Source organism: Gasterosteus aculeatus, chromosome 9 (genome assembly GCF_964276395.1).
Source record: "Gasterosteus aculeatus chromosome 9, fGasAcu3.hap1.1, whole genome shotgun sequence".
Taxonomy (NCBI): domain Eukaryota; kingdom Metazoa; phylum Chordata; class Actinopteri; order Perciformes; family Gasterosteidae; genus Gasterosteus; species Gasterosteus aculeatus.
Genome location: NC_135696.1, coordinates 12,572,189 through 12,588,181, shown reverse-complemented (window position 1 = coordinate 12,588,181; position 15,993 = coordinate 12,572,189). Strand labels below are relative to the sequence as shown.

At 44.1% G+C, this 15,993-nt stretch overlaps 2 protein-coding genes and 1 long non-coding RNA gene across 6 annotated transcripts; 2 read left to right on the top strand and 1 right to left on the bottom strand.

Moving 5' to 3' along the window:
- Nucleotides 1–784: 784 nt before the first annotated feature.
- On the top strand, nucleotides 785–6,457 carry ogal (O-GlcNAcase like). 2 transcript variants are annotated; one of them, XM_040186759.2, is made up of 17 exons: nucleotides 785–1,095; nucleotides 1,191–1,242; nucleotides 1,818–1,915; nucleotides 2,394–2,524; nucleotides 2,840–3,011; nucleotides 3,188–3,286; nucleotides 3,401–3,540; nucleotides 3,624–3,768; nucleotides 3,884–3,982; nucleotides 4,083–4,309; nucleotides 4,389–4,563; nucleotides 4,783–4,868; nucleotides 4,974–5,066; nucleotides 5,143–5,231; nucleotides 5,306–5,426; nucleotides 5,520–5,649; nucleotides 5,988–6,457. In XM_040186759.2, the coding sequence occupies exons 1-17, from the start codon at nucleotides 1,032–1,034 to the stop codon at nucleotides 6,122–6,124; spliced, it is 2,058 nt and encodes a 685-aa protein (XP_040042693.2). In that variant the 5' UTR covers nucleotides 785–1,031; the 3' UTR covers nucleotides 6,125–6,457. The 2 variants fall into 2 exon arrangements, with proteins under 2 accessions (XP_040042693.2, XP_077965010.1); XM_078108884.1 differs by having other exon boundaries at nucleotides 786–1,095; nucleotides 3,188–3,540.
- Nucleotides 6,442–12,026, bottom strand: LOC120825244 (soluble calcium-activated nucleotidase 1). 2 transcript variants are annotated; one of them, XM_040186762.2, is made up of 5 exons: nucleotides 11,886–12,026; nucleotides 8,385–8,975; nucleotides 8,144–8,284; nucleotides 7,714–7,917; nucleotides 6,442–7,441 (listed from the first exon to the last, which is right to left on the bottom strand). In XM_040186762.2, the coding sequence occupies exons 2-5, from the start codon at nucleotides 8,914–8,916 to the stop codon at nucleotides 7,071–7,073; spliced, it is 1,248 nt and encodes a 415-aa protein (XP_040042696.2). In that variant the 5' UTR covers nucleotides 8,917–8,975; nucleotides 11,886–12,026; the 3' UTR covers nucleotides 6,442–7,070. The 2 variants fall into 2 exon arrangements, with proteins under 2 accessions (XP_040042696.2, XP_040042695.2); XM_040186761.2 differs by lacking the exon at nucleotides 11,886–12,026 and adding an exon at nucleotides 10,698–11,337.
- Nucleotides 11,311–14,684, top strand: LOC120825245 (uncharacterized). Of its 2 annotated transcripts, none has more exons than XR_013468775.1 (6): nucleotides 11,311–11,602; nucleotides 12,853–12,948; nucleotides 13,073–13,170; nucleotides 13,781–13,849; nucleotides 14,044–14,192; nucleotides 14,539–14,684. It is a non-coding gene; the product is annotated as an uncharacterized LOC120825245 (long non-coding RNA). The 2 variants fall into 2 exon arrangements; XR_013468776.1 differs by having other exon boundaries at nucleotides 11,496–11,994.
- Nucleotides 14,685–15,993: the final 1,309 nt, after the last annotated feature.

Sequence of the window (15,993 nt, the reverse complement as noted above, 5' to 3'; positions counted from 1 at the left end):
TTGTGTTTCCTGACCTTATTTTACATCCAAAAAACTATTCTAGGGAGCCACCATGCACTAGGGGGCTCTTGCTCTAAATCTGATTGGTTACATTTGTCCGAACTGTCACGTTTCAGTATTTTTATGTTGGTTCTTAATCTTAAAACTTTGTAATAGTGTCTCTCTCTCTTTACACCCCAGCACAAAGTAGTTGCATGTTTTAGTCTGCTGTCTTCATATCTTAAGTTAACGTCATTCACACCGATCACATCCACGTGAGGGGTTTTTGTAAGCTTGTGGACAACGCGTGTGGATTGGATTTGGGGATAACGACGTTTCATTGAGTTTTGTTAGGCTAGGCCCTTTCTCATTGCAGGCAAAGAACACACACAACCGCTGTAACTAATAACATACATTATACATTTACTCCAATTGATTATCCAGAGCTTTCTAGCACACCTAAATTAAACTGCATCATTTATGATATCAGTACACCTGCATCTTTCAAGAGATGGCAGTTTAAATATCTCCATATTCATGGTCCAAAAAAACTCATTGGATACAAATTTCTATTCAGAGTACTTTTATGCATACTTAGAAGTATTGGTACTACCTGGTTAGTAGTCTTTACATTGTATGTGGCTGATTTTACACCAGTCACTTGTCAAATTGCTGTGAGTACAATAAATGCATCACAAAAACATTCAAACAACGTGACGAAAAATCCTGATAAGGTGCCGTTCAGTATTTTTAAGGAGACCTGTCCCTTAAAAATACTTAAAAAGACAAAGGGACCCTGTCTCTTTAAGACGTCGACAGGCGGGGACGCTCCTGTCCTCCGAAACAACAACAGTCAATGCACACAACCAAAGAGCTGAGTTTTAGTTGCTCGGAGCATTTACAACGTCAGACTTTAGACCATGTAGGCATTAAAGGTGCTTAAACCCGACGCGTCTGCGCAGGCGCGAGAGGACGCGGCGTTACGACCCATTCGGCACGCGCAGCTGCGACCTGTGGTCTTCCGTCCGAGCGTCAGTGAACATCTGTAACTCATGGCTGCACCTGGGGGCCGAGCTCCCGCTGGGACGAAGCGCTTCATCAGTGGGGTGGTGGAAGGTGAGCTGCCCGTGGTCCGGGGTATGGGGGCATGGGGGTATGAGAGGGGGCGGCAACAGAGTGGACGTGCGTGACGTGGTCTTTGCTTGGTGCAGGGTTTTATGGGCGACCATGGACCATGGAGCAGAGAACGGAGCTGTTTGAAAGGTACGTCGAACAGGTGCACGGACACAACTGGAAGTGGGGGGTTGAAGGCGACTTTGAAAGCAAGAGCGTGTCCTGAAAATGGCATTGACTCCTTATTTTGATGTGTTGATAAAAGTCTACTGACACGACGGTAACACTAGTATTTAGTACACCGACACCAGTCAGAACAATGAGCTGTCAATCATCTTTGCACTCGGTGTGCATTTGGTCCCACCAACACAGATGGACATGCCACAATATTTAAAGAATAGTCTGTCATTCATTTCCGTTTAATAATTGACAATGTTTTATGACAATCACAATATTATAATAATGGCTAATATCAGATGAATCTTTCTAAATACATTAATATACCTGTGAAAATAGGCAACTATGCAAACATGTAATGGCCCAAAAATGAAGCATGTGTTAGTAGGGATAGAAAATACTGTCTTGTATACAGGGGATTGGAAACCAACACAAGATCAAGGAAACGTAAATGTGCCATCTCCCGATGCCTAGTTTCCTTTTCAGGACCCTTTAGACACCCTGTGGTCCAATGCACTCACGATCCTTTCTGGTGTCGGGTTTCACAGAGAGCAGAAGTGGGGTTTGAACACGTACCTTTACGCCCCCAAGGACGACTACAAACACAGGATGTACTGGAGGGATCTGTACACTGCAGAGGAGGCAGGTGAGTTTCAGCCCTTCACATGTCCTTGTAAGTGATTGCATGACGTCCCAAATAACATCTTGCCAATATCATTGTCTCTTGGAACATGAGGGGTGGCCTCATTAGCAATTGGGTACAAAAACGCACACAGGACCAAACGGCAGCATCTGAGGATAATGAGTCAAAATGAATTGTTGTGGAACACTAATATTTGGAAGAATACACAAAAAATATCCCAAACTGAACCTGGATTAGAACCATGAACTATCCTCATTAACCAACTAAACCACTAGGCTGAGAAAAAAAGAAAGAGACGTGGTCCTTTTTTTTCTTCTTTTATTATCAGTGTCATACCAAAGTCCAGTTGTTATCTCCTCAGACACATCTTTTAATTGCTCACTTTGGAGCCTCTCCTGTTCAATTATGTTGTGCACTAAGACACTGGACGTTTTTTTTATTTTTTTTTAATATATTTTTTTATCTCTGATTCTTTTTCCAGGGCAACTGATCGCTCTGATATCAGCGGCCGAGCGGCACGATGTCGAGTTCGTCTATGCGATCTCTCCCGGCCTGGACATCACCTTCTCCAACCCCAAAGAGGTTGCCGCTCTGAAGAGGAAACTGGATCAGGTAGTGCTTGTTATGCAGAGATGACGGGTGGAGCAGAAGAGATCATTTAATCTAGTAAAGTTTATGGGTCCCTGAGGGATCGGCCTGGACACCGTATTACTTCATATGGAACATGCAGCAGTAAATTGGAAGCCTTTAATATGCTGAAAGTGGGTCAAAGGGCAAACAATGGCGCCGACACGGCTGCAGGTGGTCGGTTTTATTCCTTCTGCAATAACTTTACTATCCAAACAAGGAAATTTACATTGTCGAGAATAAGAAAACAAAGATGACCTCAACGTCCTCAGAGCCCAAGCTGTCCTCTCTGTCCCTCAGGTGAGACAGTTTGGCTGCAGGTCCTTCTCTTTGCTCTTCGACGACATTGCGACTGAGATGTGTGCGGCTGATAAACGGGCCTTCAGCTCCTTCGCACACGCCCAGGTGGCCGTCACCAATGCGGTGTACCGGCACCTGGGAGAGCCGGAGACCTTCCTCTTCTGTCCTACAGGTCAGGCACGCCTAAAACGGAAAAATATGACGTGTGTGTATTATGTTTCAAATCCTTCTGATCACAGCCGGGGGGAGTTTCAAGCATGCGTGATGCCTTTTTATTTTACCCATGAAGCTGTCTTTTTTTCCCACTGATTTCCATCATTCACACTTGCTCTGTCCCTCTCAATCCAGATTATTGTGCTGCATTCTGTACTCCGAATGTGTCCCAGTCCTCTTACCTGCACACAGTGGGAGAGAAGCTGCTGCCTGGGATCGACGTACTGTGGACTGGTGAGGCTGCACTGACTCAGGACCTCACTCAACCTCAGCATAGGAGCCAAAGGTTCAGATTTATAACACAGGCCACCTCTTCTTTCTTCTGTCTGTCTTATTTATGCTGTCCAGGTCCCAAAGTGGTGTCCCACAAAATCTCTGTCGAGTCCATAGAAGAGGTGTCCTCTGTCCTGAAGAGGGCCCCAGTCATCTGGGACAATATCCACGCAAATGACTACGACCCCCAAAGGATTTTCATGGGACCCTTTAAGGTCAGTTTAAACATTGAGTTGTCTGTATAATCTTCTGCCTGATCTGAATTCAGAAAAAAATGGACACGATCTCTTCCTGGTAGGATCGTCCCACTGAGCTGATTCCCAAACTGGGAGGAGTGCTTACCAATCCAAACTGTGAGTTCTACCCAAACTTTGTGGCCATCCACACCTTGGCTACATGGTGCAAAGCAAGCGCTGATGGATCAAAGAGCAATGTGGAAAGGGGTGAGTTCTTTTTTTTTAAATGAAACCACACTCTGTGCTGCCTCTTTATCACGTCCATCAGCTTCAATAGTGACACAATTAGAAGGATAATAAGAAATGTACCTGACCTCACCAGGCGATGAGGAGCAGGACCCCGGCTACAGCCCCCAGAGGGCCCTGTCTCTGGCCCTCACTGACTGGCTGCAGGAGTTTCTGAGCACCGATCAACCTGGAGGTAGAGCGCCAAACGTTGAACCACCAGCTGTTTTAACGCTAACCCCCCCAACAGCGTGTTGTCGCGCTCCTCATCCCTGCGGGCCCTTGTCGTCCTCCAGCTAGTCTCCAGAAGGAGAGGTCCGACGACACGGGAGGCAGCTCCTATGTCCCCGGACTCGAGGAGAACCCGCTGTACACAGCGGAGCCCCTGACCCTGGATGACCTGAGGCTGCTGACCGACCTCTTCCACCTGCCGTACGAGCACGGCCCGACAGCCGGGACCATGCTGCAGGAGCTGGACTGGCTCAAGAGACACAGCTGGGCAGCGGCTGCAGAGACCGACACGGTTTTGTGTTTTTGATTCAGATAATGTGATCAATTGTCCTCATCTTGAGAATTCACCCTTTTTAAAATTGTTTCTTTAGACGGCAGAGTGGCGCTGCAGAGCGCAGCAGTTTGACGCCATGTGTGAAGCGGTGGTGCAGATGTTCAACCGTCTCTCAAACGCCCCGAACCGCAGCATTCTGTACGACCTCTACGACTACATCTGTGACATCAAGAGTGGGGTCGGTCTGGCTCAGGCCTACGTGAAAACACTCGGTGAGAGAAACAGAATCTTTTAGCACCTATTGAACATGCTGACCTGTAAAGGAGCACAGTGGGGGGGGAGGAAAGGCCTGCTGGCGTACTGTCCATTTTCAAACGAGGTGCAGGGTGAGGGGTGAAAAGTCAATGCAATGGTCTCAGCTCAAAATGAGCACATTTAAAGCGAGTCTTCCTAATCCATTACGCTGAGCTGTGTTGTTCTGTTGTCTTTAGGAGGCGAGAGTGGACCCTCGGCCCAGCGGATGAACGACGATCCCGAACCCTGGGGCTTCAGAGGAGGCCTCTCCGGAGAGATCCAGGTACCTTTTAAACAGGACTTAAGATGATTATCATCTCTTCTTGTTTCTGATCGCTCGTTATCCAGCGTAGGTCCACATTCGTCCAGTGTTTGTGTGCACTTGCAGAGAATGCTGCCCTGCCATGGAAACCGGGACCTGTTCAGACATCCTCCCATGACTGTGGTTTACAGCATACGCCAGTACAGCACCAAGGACAAGGTCAGCAGCTCATCAGAGACACTGTGATACTTACATTAGCATTGACTTTACGCAATTTCCTTTTTTTCTGCACTAGCTGGAGGTGCTTAGGATTTTCAGGGAGATGCAGAGCGTAGGAGAGGGCAAAGCCCCCCCGATGCCGCAACCTCCACTTCTCTGTGACTGGTAAGAAGTCATGTTTCTCTTCACGTAGTATTCCCGCTTTTATTCCTGCTAACATTACCTCTCATGCGCTGCAGCCTGGCGGCAGGGGAGATCTCCCCCTCCCCTCAGTGTGCCCTCGTCCTGGAGGATGACATCGGGATGTGCGGTTACGCGCTGGCTCTCACTGATGCCAAACCAGCCGCAACCAAGATTCAGGTGATGCAACGTCCTGTTTTTCAGCAACAAGATGACAATGAAATGCATTTTGCGTCATGCTATTTTTTTTTTAATTTAATCTCCTACCTCTAGAGGGCAGTAAGTGCATCTGTGTTCAAGGACTTCCCCTCCCTGGTGACCATACAAGTGCTGCCTCGGGTCACTGATCCCTCTCCAGCTAAGCGCATGATCGGTCAGCTGTTGTCCTCCATCCGGAGCAGCGGTAGGACACTCAACTGCACACAACTGCTACTGATAATTTGTAGAAGTGCCTCATGAAACTGGTCTACCATTGAGCAAGCTCAAGTTTAACACACAGCATTTTGGCCATTCGGAGGAGCCCCTCTGTCATTGTCCGTTCAGCTTCCTCACGCTGTTGCAATTCCGATACTAGTGCAAGATGAGAGTTGAAGCTTAGTTAGCTGTGTTATTTCCAGCATTCAGCTGAAACTATGCTCGGGTAGAGGTCTAAATCTGCAATAGTATTGGCAGCTTTTTAAGAGCTCAGCATCCCTAATGCCACACATTTGTTTTAATATTGAAAACTTTCCATAACTCAAGGGTCCAGAGGAGTTTTCTGCGAGTTGAGGCGGGACGATCGGAGGATGTGCGACTTCTACACTAAACTGGGCTCCTTCAAACCCACACAAATAGCCGGTCTGCCTAAGGACATCATTGCCATGGGAACAAGCTTGTGAACAAGATGAGTCAAAAACATCATCCTCAGGTTTCAAATGTTAAGATGAAAACAGCGAATAACTGCAGACTGTGCAGCACATCATAATAGAATCAGTTGTCATTCTTGATCAAATATTATTTTCATGATTTGCTAATGTCCATCTGCAATATTAGATTAGTCAATGAAATGCATAATGACATTTGAACAATGGACCAATGTAATGTATTACCAATGCTTTTGCAAACAAGAACTGGAATGTGATTATTTTTGATAGATTTGTGGTTTCTACTCTGAACAATACAAACGTTGATGTACTGTTGCACATTAAAAACAAGATTTATACATGACAAAACATCATTTTATTATGTATTTTAAAAGGATATAAAAGTAACATTTATGGTTTCAGTTTAAATAAAATATCTGGTGTTTCACTTCTCTGCCTTGAGAAAACAAATATTTAGTTTACTAAAATATGTGAAAATATTTGGGGTGGACCTGCTGAAAAAAACAACATGGAACAAGTTGCTCGAGCGGTTATTATATCAATATAAAGCTAATTGCAGAGTGAGTTCAAACACAAAGTGATGCGAGTTTCATATTTATCATCATTCTTTGTAATAAGTAATCCTGTTTATTCCCCTGAGTGTCTGACCAGCAGAGTTTGGCTGCAGGAACGTAGATCCACATCACCTGGTGTTTGATCAACCGACGGCTTACTCTATATCGGTGGTTTCTCATTTTGAAAGGTGTGGATGTTTGTGTCTGGCGCCCAAACCAGCTGCACAAAACTCAATTACTGGTGACACTGGTCATGTCTCCCATGGTGATGATCTACCGTTCCTCTCAATCATCACACAATATATGATAATGAAATATATCATTTTGGGTCATACCCCATATTGCACAAACTAAGATGGGAATGTAACACAAAGTCTGTTTGTTAATCTTTGTCAGGTTTGCCCTTGTTAGATAAACTCCAGTCCTTCAAACTTGACCTTCCCTATCTCCGTCTCGGGCATCAGCACCCGCCCGTCAAGCGTGAAGGCGGTTATGTAGGTGGCTACCCGGCCTGCGTCCTCCTCAGATTTCAGGGCCACAATGATCTGATCGTCCGTGTCCGGAACAAATTTGAACGAGGAGAAGCCGTGGGTTGGGTTCAGCGGGCCGACGTGCCGCACCGTTATCTGGCTGAAGTCGGCGGGGCAGTAGAGGAGGAGGTTGGTGCCCCGCCGCTCGTCTGCAGTCTCCTCGTAGTGCTCGTGACTGGCGCGGCGAGGGAGAAAGAACCAGCGCTGGAGGCGCTCGCTCCACGCCGCTGATTCATGGATAAGGTAGCCTGCAGAGCAAGACGGGCAAGTTAACAAGATCTAAGCTAATAAAACACTGCCATCTACCGTTCCCCTACAGGGATGCAAGAATTAAACATCAATGGGATGTCACCCCTTAAATCATAACGGTTATCAGGTTTTATCAATTTACTTTTGGATTGAGGAACCCACGACATCTGAAATCCAAACCATGCGCTTGGTTCAACTAATAAGATGCGATACTACTGCGGTAATGGTTCTAATGTAATGTGGACAGGATTATAAAGGAGAAAGTCCAAACCTGGTGGTTGTATCCCTGCTGCGCTGCGCAGGGCGTTGTAGTACGGCACCCAGTTCTCGTGCTGCACATCGCCGCGGTGGCCGACAACCTTCACCCACTCCGGGTGGTTGTTGACGACTTCCCCCGAGGTCGTGGTCCACTCTTTGCCCAGCCCGCCAACATACAGGTGCTCATCTTTCACTGCCAGCCACTCTGCCTTGAATCCTGCACCCAAAGCGAGGACTGATTAGTGAGACGGTATGTGAACCACTTCAAGACGCCGGCCTTTCCTTTCCGTGTCGCCATAACGCACATTGATGACCGGCTGCCTCAGTTGGATTCAGACTACATCTCTTTTGTTGTTGACGGTCAAAAGGAAATCAGAATATTGATAACAAATTAGGGAACTGTTCCCCAAAAGGACTTTGTCACGGGTGCACGTGAGACTGACCTTTGGAGACCGAGCCGTCCCCGTCGGGCAGAATGACCCAGGGGACGGCCTGGCTGCCTTCGATCCTGTACACCACGCCCGTGCGGTCGTCCACGCTGTATAGGTGCCCGTTGAACGCCACCAGCTCAGACAGCTCCATACCTGCAGCACAGCAGGTCAAACAAACACGATGGTCTCCAACACACGACGGTGAAAGCACAAACGTAGTGAGTGCAGATCTGTGTGTGTGTTATTGCTTCACCTCGTCCCTTCTCAGCTAGATGACTCTCCAGTGTGACTGTCTCAGCATCCCACTCCACCTCCAGCCTGTCAGCGCTGTCTGAAACGGTCAGGTGACCTCTTTTCATGTAGCTGAACCACGTCTGGTCTTTTGAGCTACGCGACGCCGTGTCCAGATCCGCGATCACGCCGATACGGTAGCGGATGCCGTGCTGGGTCTTCTCTGGCGGACTCAAAGGGTATGTGTCGTTGTATGGTTGCTCGCTCCTCTGATGGCGGCGTATGCTTCGAGCATTTTGCCTGTTGGTGTCGGTGAAGATGACATCCTCACTGTGCATTTTCATATCGTCAACCCTGTGGCGTTGGTGACCTCCGGCGGCAGTGTCTCTGTCTTCTCCTGCGCGGTGCAGGTACAACATGAGCACCAAAGCCAGCAGGGTCGCCACAGTGATCGCCCGCCATTTAGGGTGGAAGCGCGAGTCGGAGGCGGTAGCCTGTGTCATGGAAGCCAAAGCCAGGGGAAGGCCTCGCACGGCAACCCCAAAGGAGGTCATGGGCGGATTGTCTCCATCCTCACGGTCAGGCTTGGACTTGAAGTGGTGACCACTATTCCCTGGGGTTAAGCATAAAGAGGCACATCAGAGCCATGGGGGGAGGGTGCGGTATGAAATGCAAAATATAGAAAGGTAGTAAAAAAACAAAAAACAACAGGAAAGTGCTTTTTCAAACATTGTTTAAAAATGTATATGTACTTATTACATTGTTTCAAACCAAGTTTTTTAAAACAACAATATACATGTTTTATTTTATTCAAATCATGTATCAGTGATGTACATTACATTGTTTTTAGCTCATGAGAATCAAGTCCCAATTTGTTTTTGTACTGTTGATTTCAAATTTGTATACAGTTCAAATAATCAAAAACACACTGGAAACAATGGCCGGGGAGGATGAAAGAATGGACCCGAGGGAGGAGGAAATATGTTGGACAAACAGACTGTGGTTCCCCTTGTTCTTTTTACACAATGGAGTTTGGTTGTCCCCTTCAGTCCGAACCTTAATCAATGCACACGGAGCAGCTGGCACGTCCTACTGTCTCAGGACTTACAAGTAACCTGATCGCATATGTCTGAGATTCGTATGGAATGTAGACTGAACCGTCCTTCACCAGTGCTCTGTGGAGAAGAACAGCCAACATGGCTGAAGTGTTTTTAGAGTTTTCACTTGCACAGCAGGGTTTCCTGTGTTTTGCAATAGAGGGACGGGGGGGGCGGCACCTCGCACAAATAAAGTCCAGCTCCAAAGACCTCATTAAAATCAATACACGTTGGTAAACACTAACCTACGGGGAGAAACATTTTCACACGTTTAATGAGTGTGACTGTTGTTGAGGCCCCCATCTCCTACTCACATTGATGACAAGAAGAGATACAAGTGTCTGGTTGCCTGATCCCCTCTGCTGAAGCACATCCTTTAGCAAATTCTCAGGGAAACTGGAAGATGTTTCAAGAGAGCATTGGCCTTTAAAACACATCTTGAAACATTTATCGCCCATCACAATGCTTTACTGTACCTGATCTTTTAAGTGTGCGTGCATTTGTAGAGATATTTATTCCCTCAGTTTAGAAGCCACAAGCCAATTGTATGTGTGTTTGTTGACTTCTTTGAAATAAAATGTGAAAGAAAGGGAACAGATTGCCTGGACAACCTTGCTGCGTAAGAGAAACAAACCAGTAGGTGCATCAGTGGCCATTTGATACAGTATTTTATTGGTCCCAAGGACAATAGGCCACTACATATAATTGATCCATTATATTTGATGAAGTTAGCTCTGCAATAAATGCATCTTCAAAATGAGTGAGCACAGGATGCACCTTTGTGGTAGTGCTGAAGTAATATTTTGGTTGGAAGGAAGTTGCAGAGCACTATGTAATCAAACGGATAAATCATCACCATTTTGCAACACAAAATGTGTCTGCGAAGATCAAGATCTGAACAATGACAGAATTCAATAACTACATCCTGAAAAATATAGGCGGGACCAGAATGTTGAAGTATTCAACAAGAGCTTATTTGGTATTACTGAAGTAGACTACACCCCATACAGCTCATAACCATTCCCTTGATTGGCTACTCTGCCTACTCAGCGGCTCTCTAAACAAGCTCCAACTCCTCGACTAACACGCTCTACAACATAGACGTCAAATTGAAAAAAAAATATCTTGGTCAACATATAATGCGCTTATTGTCACTAATGTGTGAACGGCTCCCATTACTCATCCCTCTAAAGCACAGACACTGCCTCCTTGTACGCTGTAACAATTCAATTATTCACCCTTTATTCGCCTCTTCTCCCCGGGACACGCTGTAACCATCATGCTGTTCTCCTTCACACGCATCGGATAATAAACTCACGGTTCCCTTCAGCCCTCTCGCCCCAATGAATCGCTGATCTCTATCGCAACAAGTCTCCACCTTTTTACCATCTCAAGTTTCCCATTGCTCCTGGTAGACTCAAAAAAGAAAGCCAGGTTTATTCACAAGGATAATAATGAGGTATATACGGAAGAACCAGTTGGACAAAAAAAAATGTAAAGGAATAGCAAGTCATAGTCATGACCAGTTTTTACAGCAAAGGATTCAACAGATTATGAGAATGTAGAATGTAAATACCTGGATGGCTTTAATACATCCAAGCTTCCTCATTATGTTTCATGCCCGTTGTGGAATTAAAAGGTCTGTTTAAAAGGCATGATATGGCTGATTTTACTTCTTAACCCTAGCACATTTTTTAGCCTTCCCCGTCTCCTATTGTGTTCATTTATTTTGATCAAATGAAAATATTTGCTCTCACTTATTAGCTTTATCTCATTAGCTTCATCAGGGGCCGTGGGTGGAGTTTGCTCAGTAGCCATAGAGATAACTCCGTCGCCATGACAACGCTGCGAGCTGAACCTAAACATTGGATTGTTAGTTAAAAGGTACTTGTTTTCTTGTGTGTATTTATGGCGTTTTGTTCTGACCATTGAACATTAAAAAAAACCCATCAAAGTAAACAATCATTGTTTTAACAGATTAAGCCTCATGGCAGTTATAACATATTAACGTTACCACAAAAACGCTCCCGCTGCTCAGACGAACACGTTGGCACGCGAAGGGGCAGCGAAACCAAACGTTGACCGTCTTTCATACAGGAGAACAAGATGCGGACCTCAACAACTTTCACCCAACGTTATTTGAGTAAGAGGGTATTTTAACGTCGATCTTCGTCTGAATAAAAGCCACGTCGTTGAGTACATAACGTTGGTTAGAACGCCTATTTACGCGAGAGTTGGAAACACAACGCTTCCGTAGAAAAGTGCTAGCCGTGAAGCTAACGTCATCTAGCAGCTACAGCTTGCTAGCATGAAACCTTAACGTTCGTTTTACAAACATGTTAGGTCACTGGACAAGACGCCGAACGGGGTTTACACTCGTCAGGTCACTGGCTGGTGGCTTTTAAGGTTTAAAGCGTATGACTTACCTGGAGCAGAAGGTCGACCACTCCCGGACTAGTTGGCCATGTTGGATGGACTCGTCGGCTAGCAGTCCCTCGGCTATTAGCTCCTCCCGCCTGGAGACCGAAGAGTTCGGTAAAGTTAGCGAGATATTCACAGCTTCAGACACGGTTCAATAGCTCGTTAGCGAAACGATGTTAAAACACAAGCGACACCTCCCCGTAACCGTAGTGGTGTTGACAACCAAATACACCCATTATTAACCAGCACTTTACCAAAACAGACCGGTCAGCGAGCTAAACGAATCATTTTGTCTTAATGTGTGGCCGATTTCGAGGGGATTGCGAAGGGACCGTCTGCAAAGTACAATGCGTAAAAAGCAAGATTACAGAAATATTCAATACCTTTAATGTTATGAATGGTAGCACGACCAATATCATTTTATACGTGTGGGCTCATTATTGTTCTACTATATGATGAAATGTGCTTTCGATCTGTAATGAATCATTATTTTGGGTATTTAATGTAAACATTATTGAGTACAAGGCTCATAGAGGTATTGTAGATGTTACAACCACAATTCTGAAAAGACAAAATGTAAAGGCTACACAAGTTGTAATAAAGTTGAACTGTCTTAATCACTTTCTCAGCACATTTCACGATGAAGTGAAAAACTTGGGTGGAGTGTAAAAAGTGTGAACGGTAGATCCACTTGCAGTGTGTACAAGGAGACTGGACTACACAGGACTTCCTTTGTGGGTGTCACTGGTACATACCCGTATAGTATATACTGGCATAATGTATAATAACTGTATAATACTGGCTTTTGTAACGGCTGCTTTACATTTTTAAAAGGGAAGGGATACACTGTGATGGAAATTGGTGGTTAATGTCCAATCCTATTTTATTCTAAAGCAATGGTGTCGCATTTTATCTATAATATGCTATTTCAAAGTAAGCTTTAATATGAATATGTCTTTATCAACATTTCAGACTGCACAACTGGCACAAAGACTGAAATACATTGTGGCTAAAAATGAACCTGCAGTGGAAAGTGATATCTATGGCCAGATGACCTGATTGATATAGGTAAGTTGAAAAGTGTAGAGTTGAAACAAAACTAGTAAGAATTCAATATGTTTTACCCATGGATTTATTTACATTATGTCAGAATACAGCATGGATTTAAAAATTAACGTGGAATCTGTTCCAGGTGCACATTGGGTGGCTAAGGCGGACAATTTGCATATCCAGATATAAAGCTGGATCTATTCTACTCAACGTAACCAAGACATCAGACCTAAAATACTGGTAATGTATAAGATAAATTAACCGCATTAGTAACTACGAGAAATTAAGATTACAGTGACAATTCAAGCATTCCAAAGTCCTTCTTCTGTGTAGTTTTGATCTTTGCAATTAGCCATATGAAGAGGGAATTCTCAAAACCGTAATAAATAAATGTTTCAGCCGTATGACATTTCATATTAATACATTTATATATCTTTATATTTAAAAGTTCATATTTAATTACAACACCTTGAGATACATGAAAAGGCAAGACCAAAATGATAATGTCTAACAAATATGTCTTGATTTGTCTTGACAAATGATTCGATAACATGAGATAATAACTTTGAGGTCTCACAGCGGGAAAATCAAAAGAATTTACAGCAGCATAGGTTAGAATGCAAGATACATAGCCGAATCCAAACAAAGTCAAGAACAACAATTAAAATAAGCTGTAATAGGATATAATAAAAAATTCTTAATATGGCCTATAGACAAATTATTATAACTGTTATTACAAAGTATTTTATATTGAACAGACTTACGAGTTCTACTATATGCGAGTTTTCAACAATAAACTTATAAAACTTAAAAAATAATAATAATTGAATGCATTTTCAATGAATGACAGAGTTCACCATAACATCTGAACCCCAATGCAGCCATGGAGCAGACAGTGAGAGCAACACAGATGGAAGAGGTAAATTGTTTTTCAATGTTAATATATTTACAAAATGTGTAATAATTGCCATTTCTATTGACATCCACGGACATCATGTGGCTACTAGATAACTTTATTGTAGAAGGGAAACAATATAATAACACTTTTATTAAGGAATGATTTCGAACAGATATTGATTTTTTCAAAACATTTTTCAAAATGTTACTATACAGCTCAGTGTGGAGCTGTTGCAGGCCGTGTTTTGTGGAGGCCGTTCTGCTCGATGGTAACAAAATGGTTGGGTCATTAGCACCAGTGTGCTGGAGGGCTATCGTCAATACCGAAGAGTTTCAGAGGAAGTTCCATTATCGAAGGCTGAAAAGTAAGTAACCATGTAGAGTATCTTTGCTTATCCACTTGTGCGTGTGTGTGTGTGTGTGTGTGTGTGTGCGTGGAGCATTGTCTTTCTTTCCCAGATGTTGTGGATCCAGACATTTTTTCAGACAGCTACAAAAAATAACTAACAAAAATGTACACACTTCAGCCCTGTGCAGGCTGTTGGAAAATATTCAAATAATGTTCTGGAGGTATTAAAGAAAAGTTTGTGCTGCATTACCATGTGTTTACATTAATGGACCTTTGATACATGTCAGTTTGCTGGCATAGACTGTTATTTCATGTTAGACGGAGACTTGTGTTAACCTAAAATATCTCTCTGCTTTTTAAAGGATGCATTGGAGTAGGAAAAAGAGGAGAACTTTGAGGGATGTACGGCGGCCCATCTCACCCTGGTTTCTGCAGCCAGATTTGCGCCTGTAATGCAGAAGTCGTTTTTGGAGGGGAAAAAAACATTAAAAATATTTTATACAGTTGAGACAAGAGTCGTTTCTTTGCTTTACACATAGACATATTAGTTAATGTAATAGTACTGCCAATCAAATGTTATACAATGACCAACACATAATTATGAATTGAAATGTACAGACCGCCCCCTCCTGGCAGGAAAGGGACACTGCCACTGAAGACTCGATCAATGTTGTAAAATGGGGTGGTATTAGTCATATTTAAAAGCCGCGTTTTCATGAGATCAAAGGGGGGAATACACTGCTATGAATCACATTTGAGTTGGTGGAAAATTGTTATGTATTGAATCAGTCTGACATAACGTTCATGAGTGGTAGATGCTATCATAGAGATATACAGGCCGTGTATATGACCAAAACAGACTGACAGGCCGCTCATGAGCTCACCTGAAGGTGGAGAAAACAATCGAGTGGCCAACGTTTTGTTTTTTTGATGTCAAAATATAAACGTTCCTCTCACCACACTACATCCAACAAGTCCTCGACAATGGCAAGAGACTCTGCATCTTCTCCCGTCTCACCATAAGTGACTCCTGGCTGGATCAACATAACCAGTATCAACCCTGCAACAGAGAATCAGAAGCGTCTGCTGTAGATCTTCCATATGCAGTGAGAGCACCACACTGCAGCTAGATTCAAATGTGCTGACCAGGAATTACTTCTCTAAATGCAAAAGTGGCTCACACAAAAATTAGAAGAAAAAAAAAAAGGAGAGATACTATCCGCCCTGGTATTGCAGACCAGACGCAGACTCGCTGGGTCAACAATATGTGAGCCTTTCCCTGTGACGGGTCTGCGGTGAGAGAGGCTTATGGGGAGGAACACATTGTGCTGTATTATCATGATGACGTGTGTGATTATTGAATAAGCACATTTACAAGCTCAAAGAAGGAAAAAAATAGTCATTTTAAAATGCCACATATGCCGTGTGTTTTTTTAAATGGACAGTATTTTTCTTTACAAGACTGATGTACATATGTGTCTTACCTGAAGTAACCGACAGAAAACTGGTCGACAAAAAGAAGGCTGTTGCACATCGTCCTACTTTTGTGGAAGTCTCAATTGCAGAAAAACCTAGAAAAGACAACTAAAGAAACTGGGAGCCAGGGGAGAAAAGATTTGGGGGATGTGACGTTGTCCGTTAAACCCATTGAGAAGACCAGCTGGTGCATCGTGAACTGGTAGAAGGGGAGACAAGGTCTTCTGTCTGATGCCAGAGAGGAGGATGACACTGAGTTAAAGGTCTGGACTTGACTGATAGTTACTTTTCCTGAGTCGAGGCGTAGGGAGCATAAGTTTGATTTTGGATATTGTTCTTGG

Excerpts from the sequence above, each read along its gene's own strand:
- ogal (XM_078108884.1), top strand. The coding sequence starts at position 1,032 with ATGGCTGCACCTGGGGGCCGAGCTCCCGCTGGGACGAAGCGCTTCATC. Across the intron at positions 4,564-4,782 it reads GGCCTACGTGAAAACACTCG|GAGGCGAGAGTGGACCCTCG; the intron begins GTGAGAGAAACA and ends TGTTGTCTTTAG. Across the intron at positions 5,067-5,142 it reads AGTACAGCACCAAGGACAAG|CTGGAGGTGCTTAGGATTTT; the intron begins GTCAGCAGCTCA and ends TTTCTGCACTAG.
- LOC120825244 (XM_040186761.2), bottom strand. The coding sequence starts at position 10,761 with ATGCGTGTGAAGGAGAACAGCATGATGGTTACAGCGTGTCCCGGGGAG. Across the intron at positions 8,976-10,697 it reads GGAGAAGAGGCGAATAAAGG|GGAATAGTGGTCACCACTTC; the intron begins GTGAATAATTGA and ends GCTTAACCCCAG. Across the intron at positions 7,918-8,143 it reads GGACGGCTCGGTCTCCAAAG|GATTCAAGGCAGAGTGGCTG; the intron begins GTCAGTCTCACG and ends CTTTGGGTGCAG.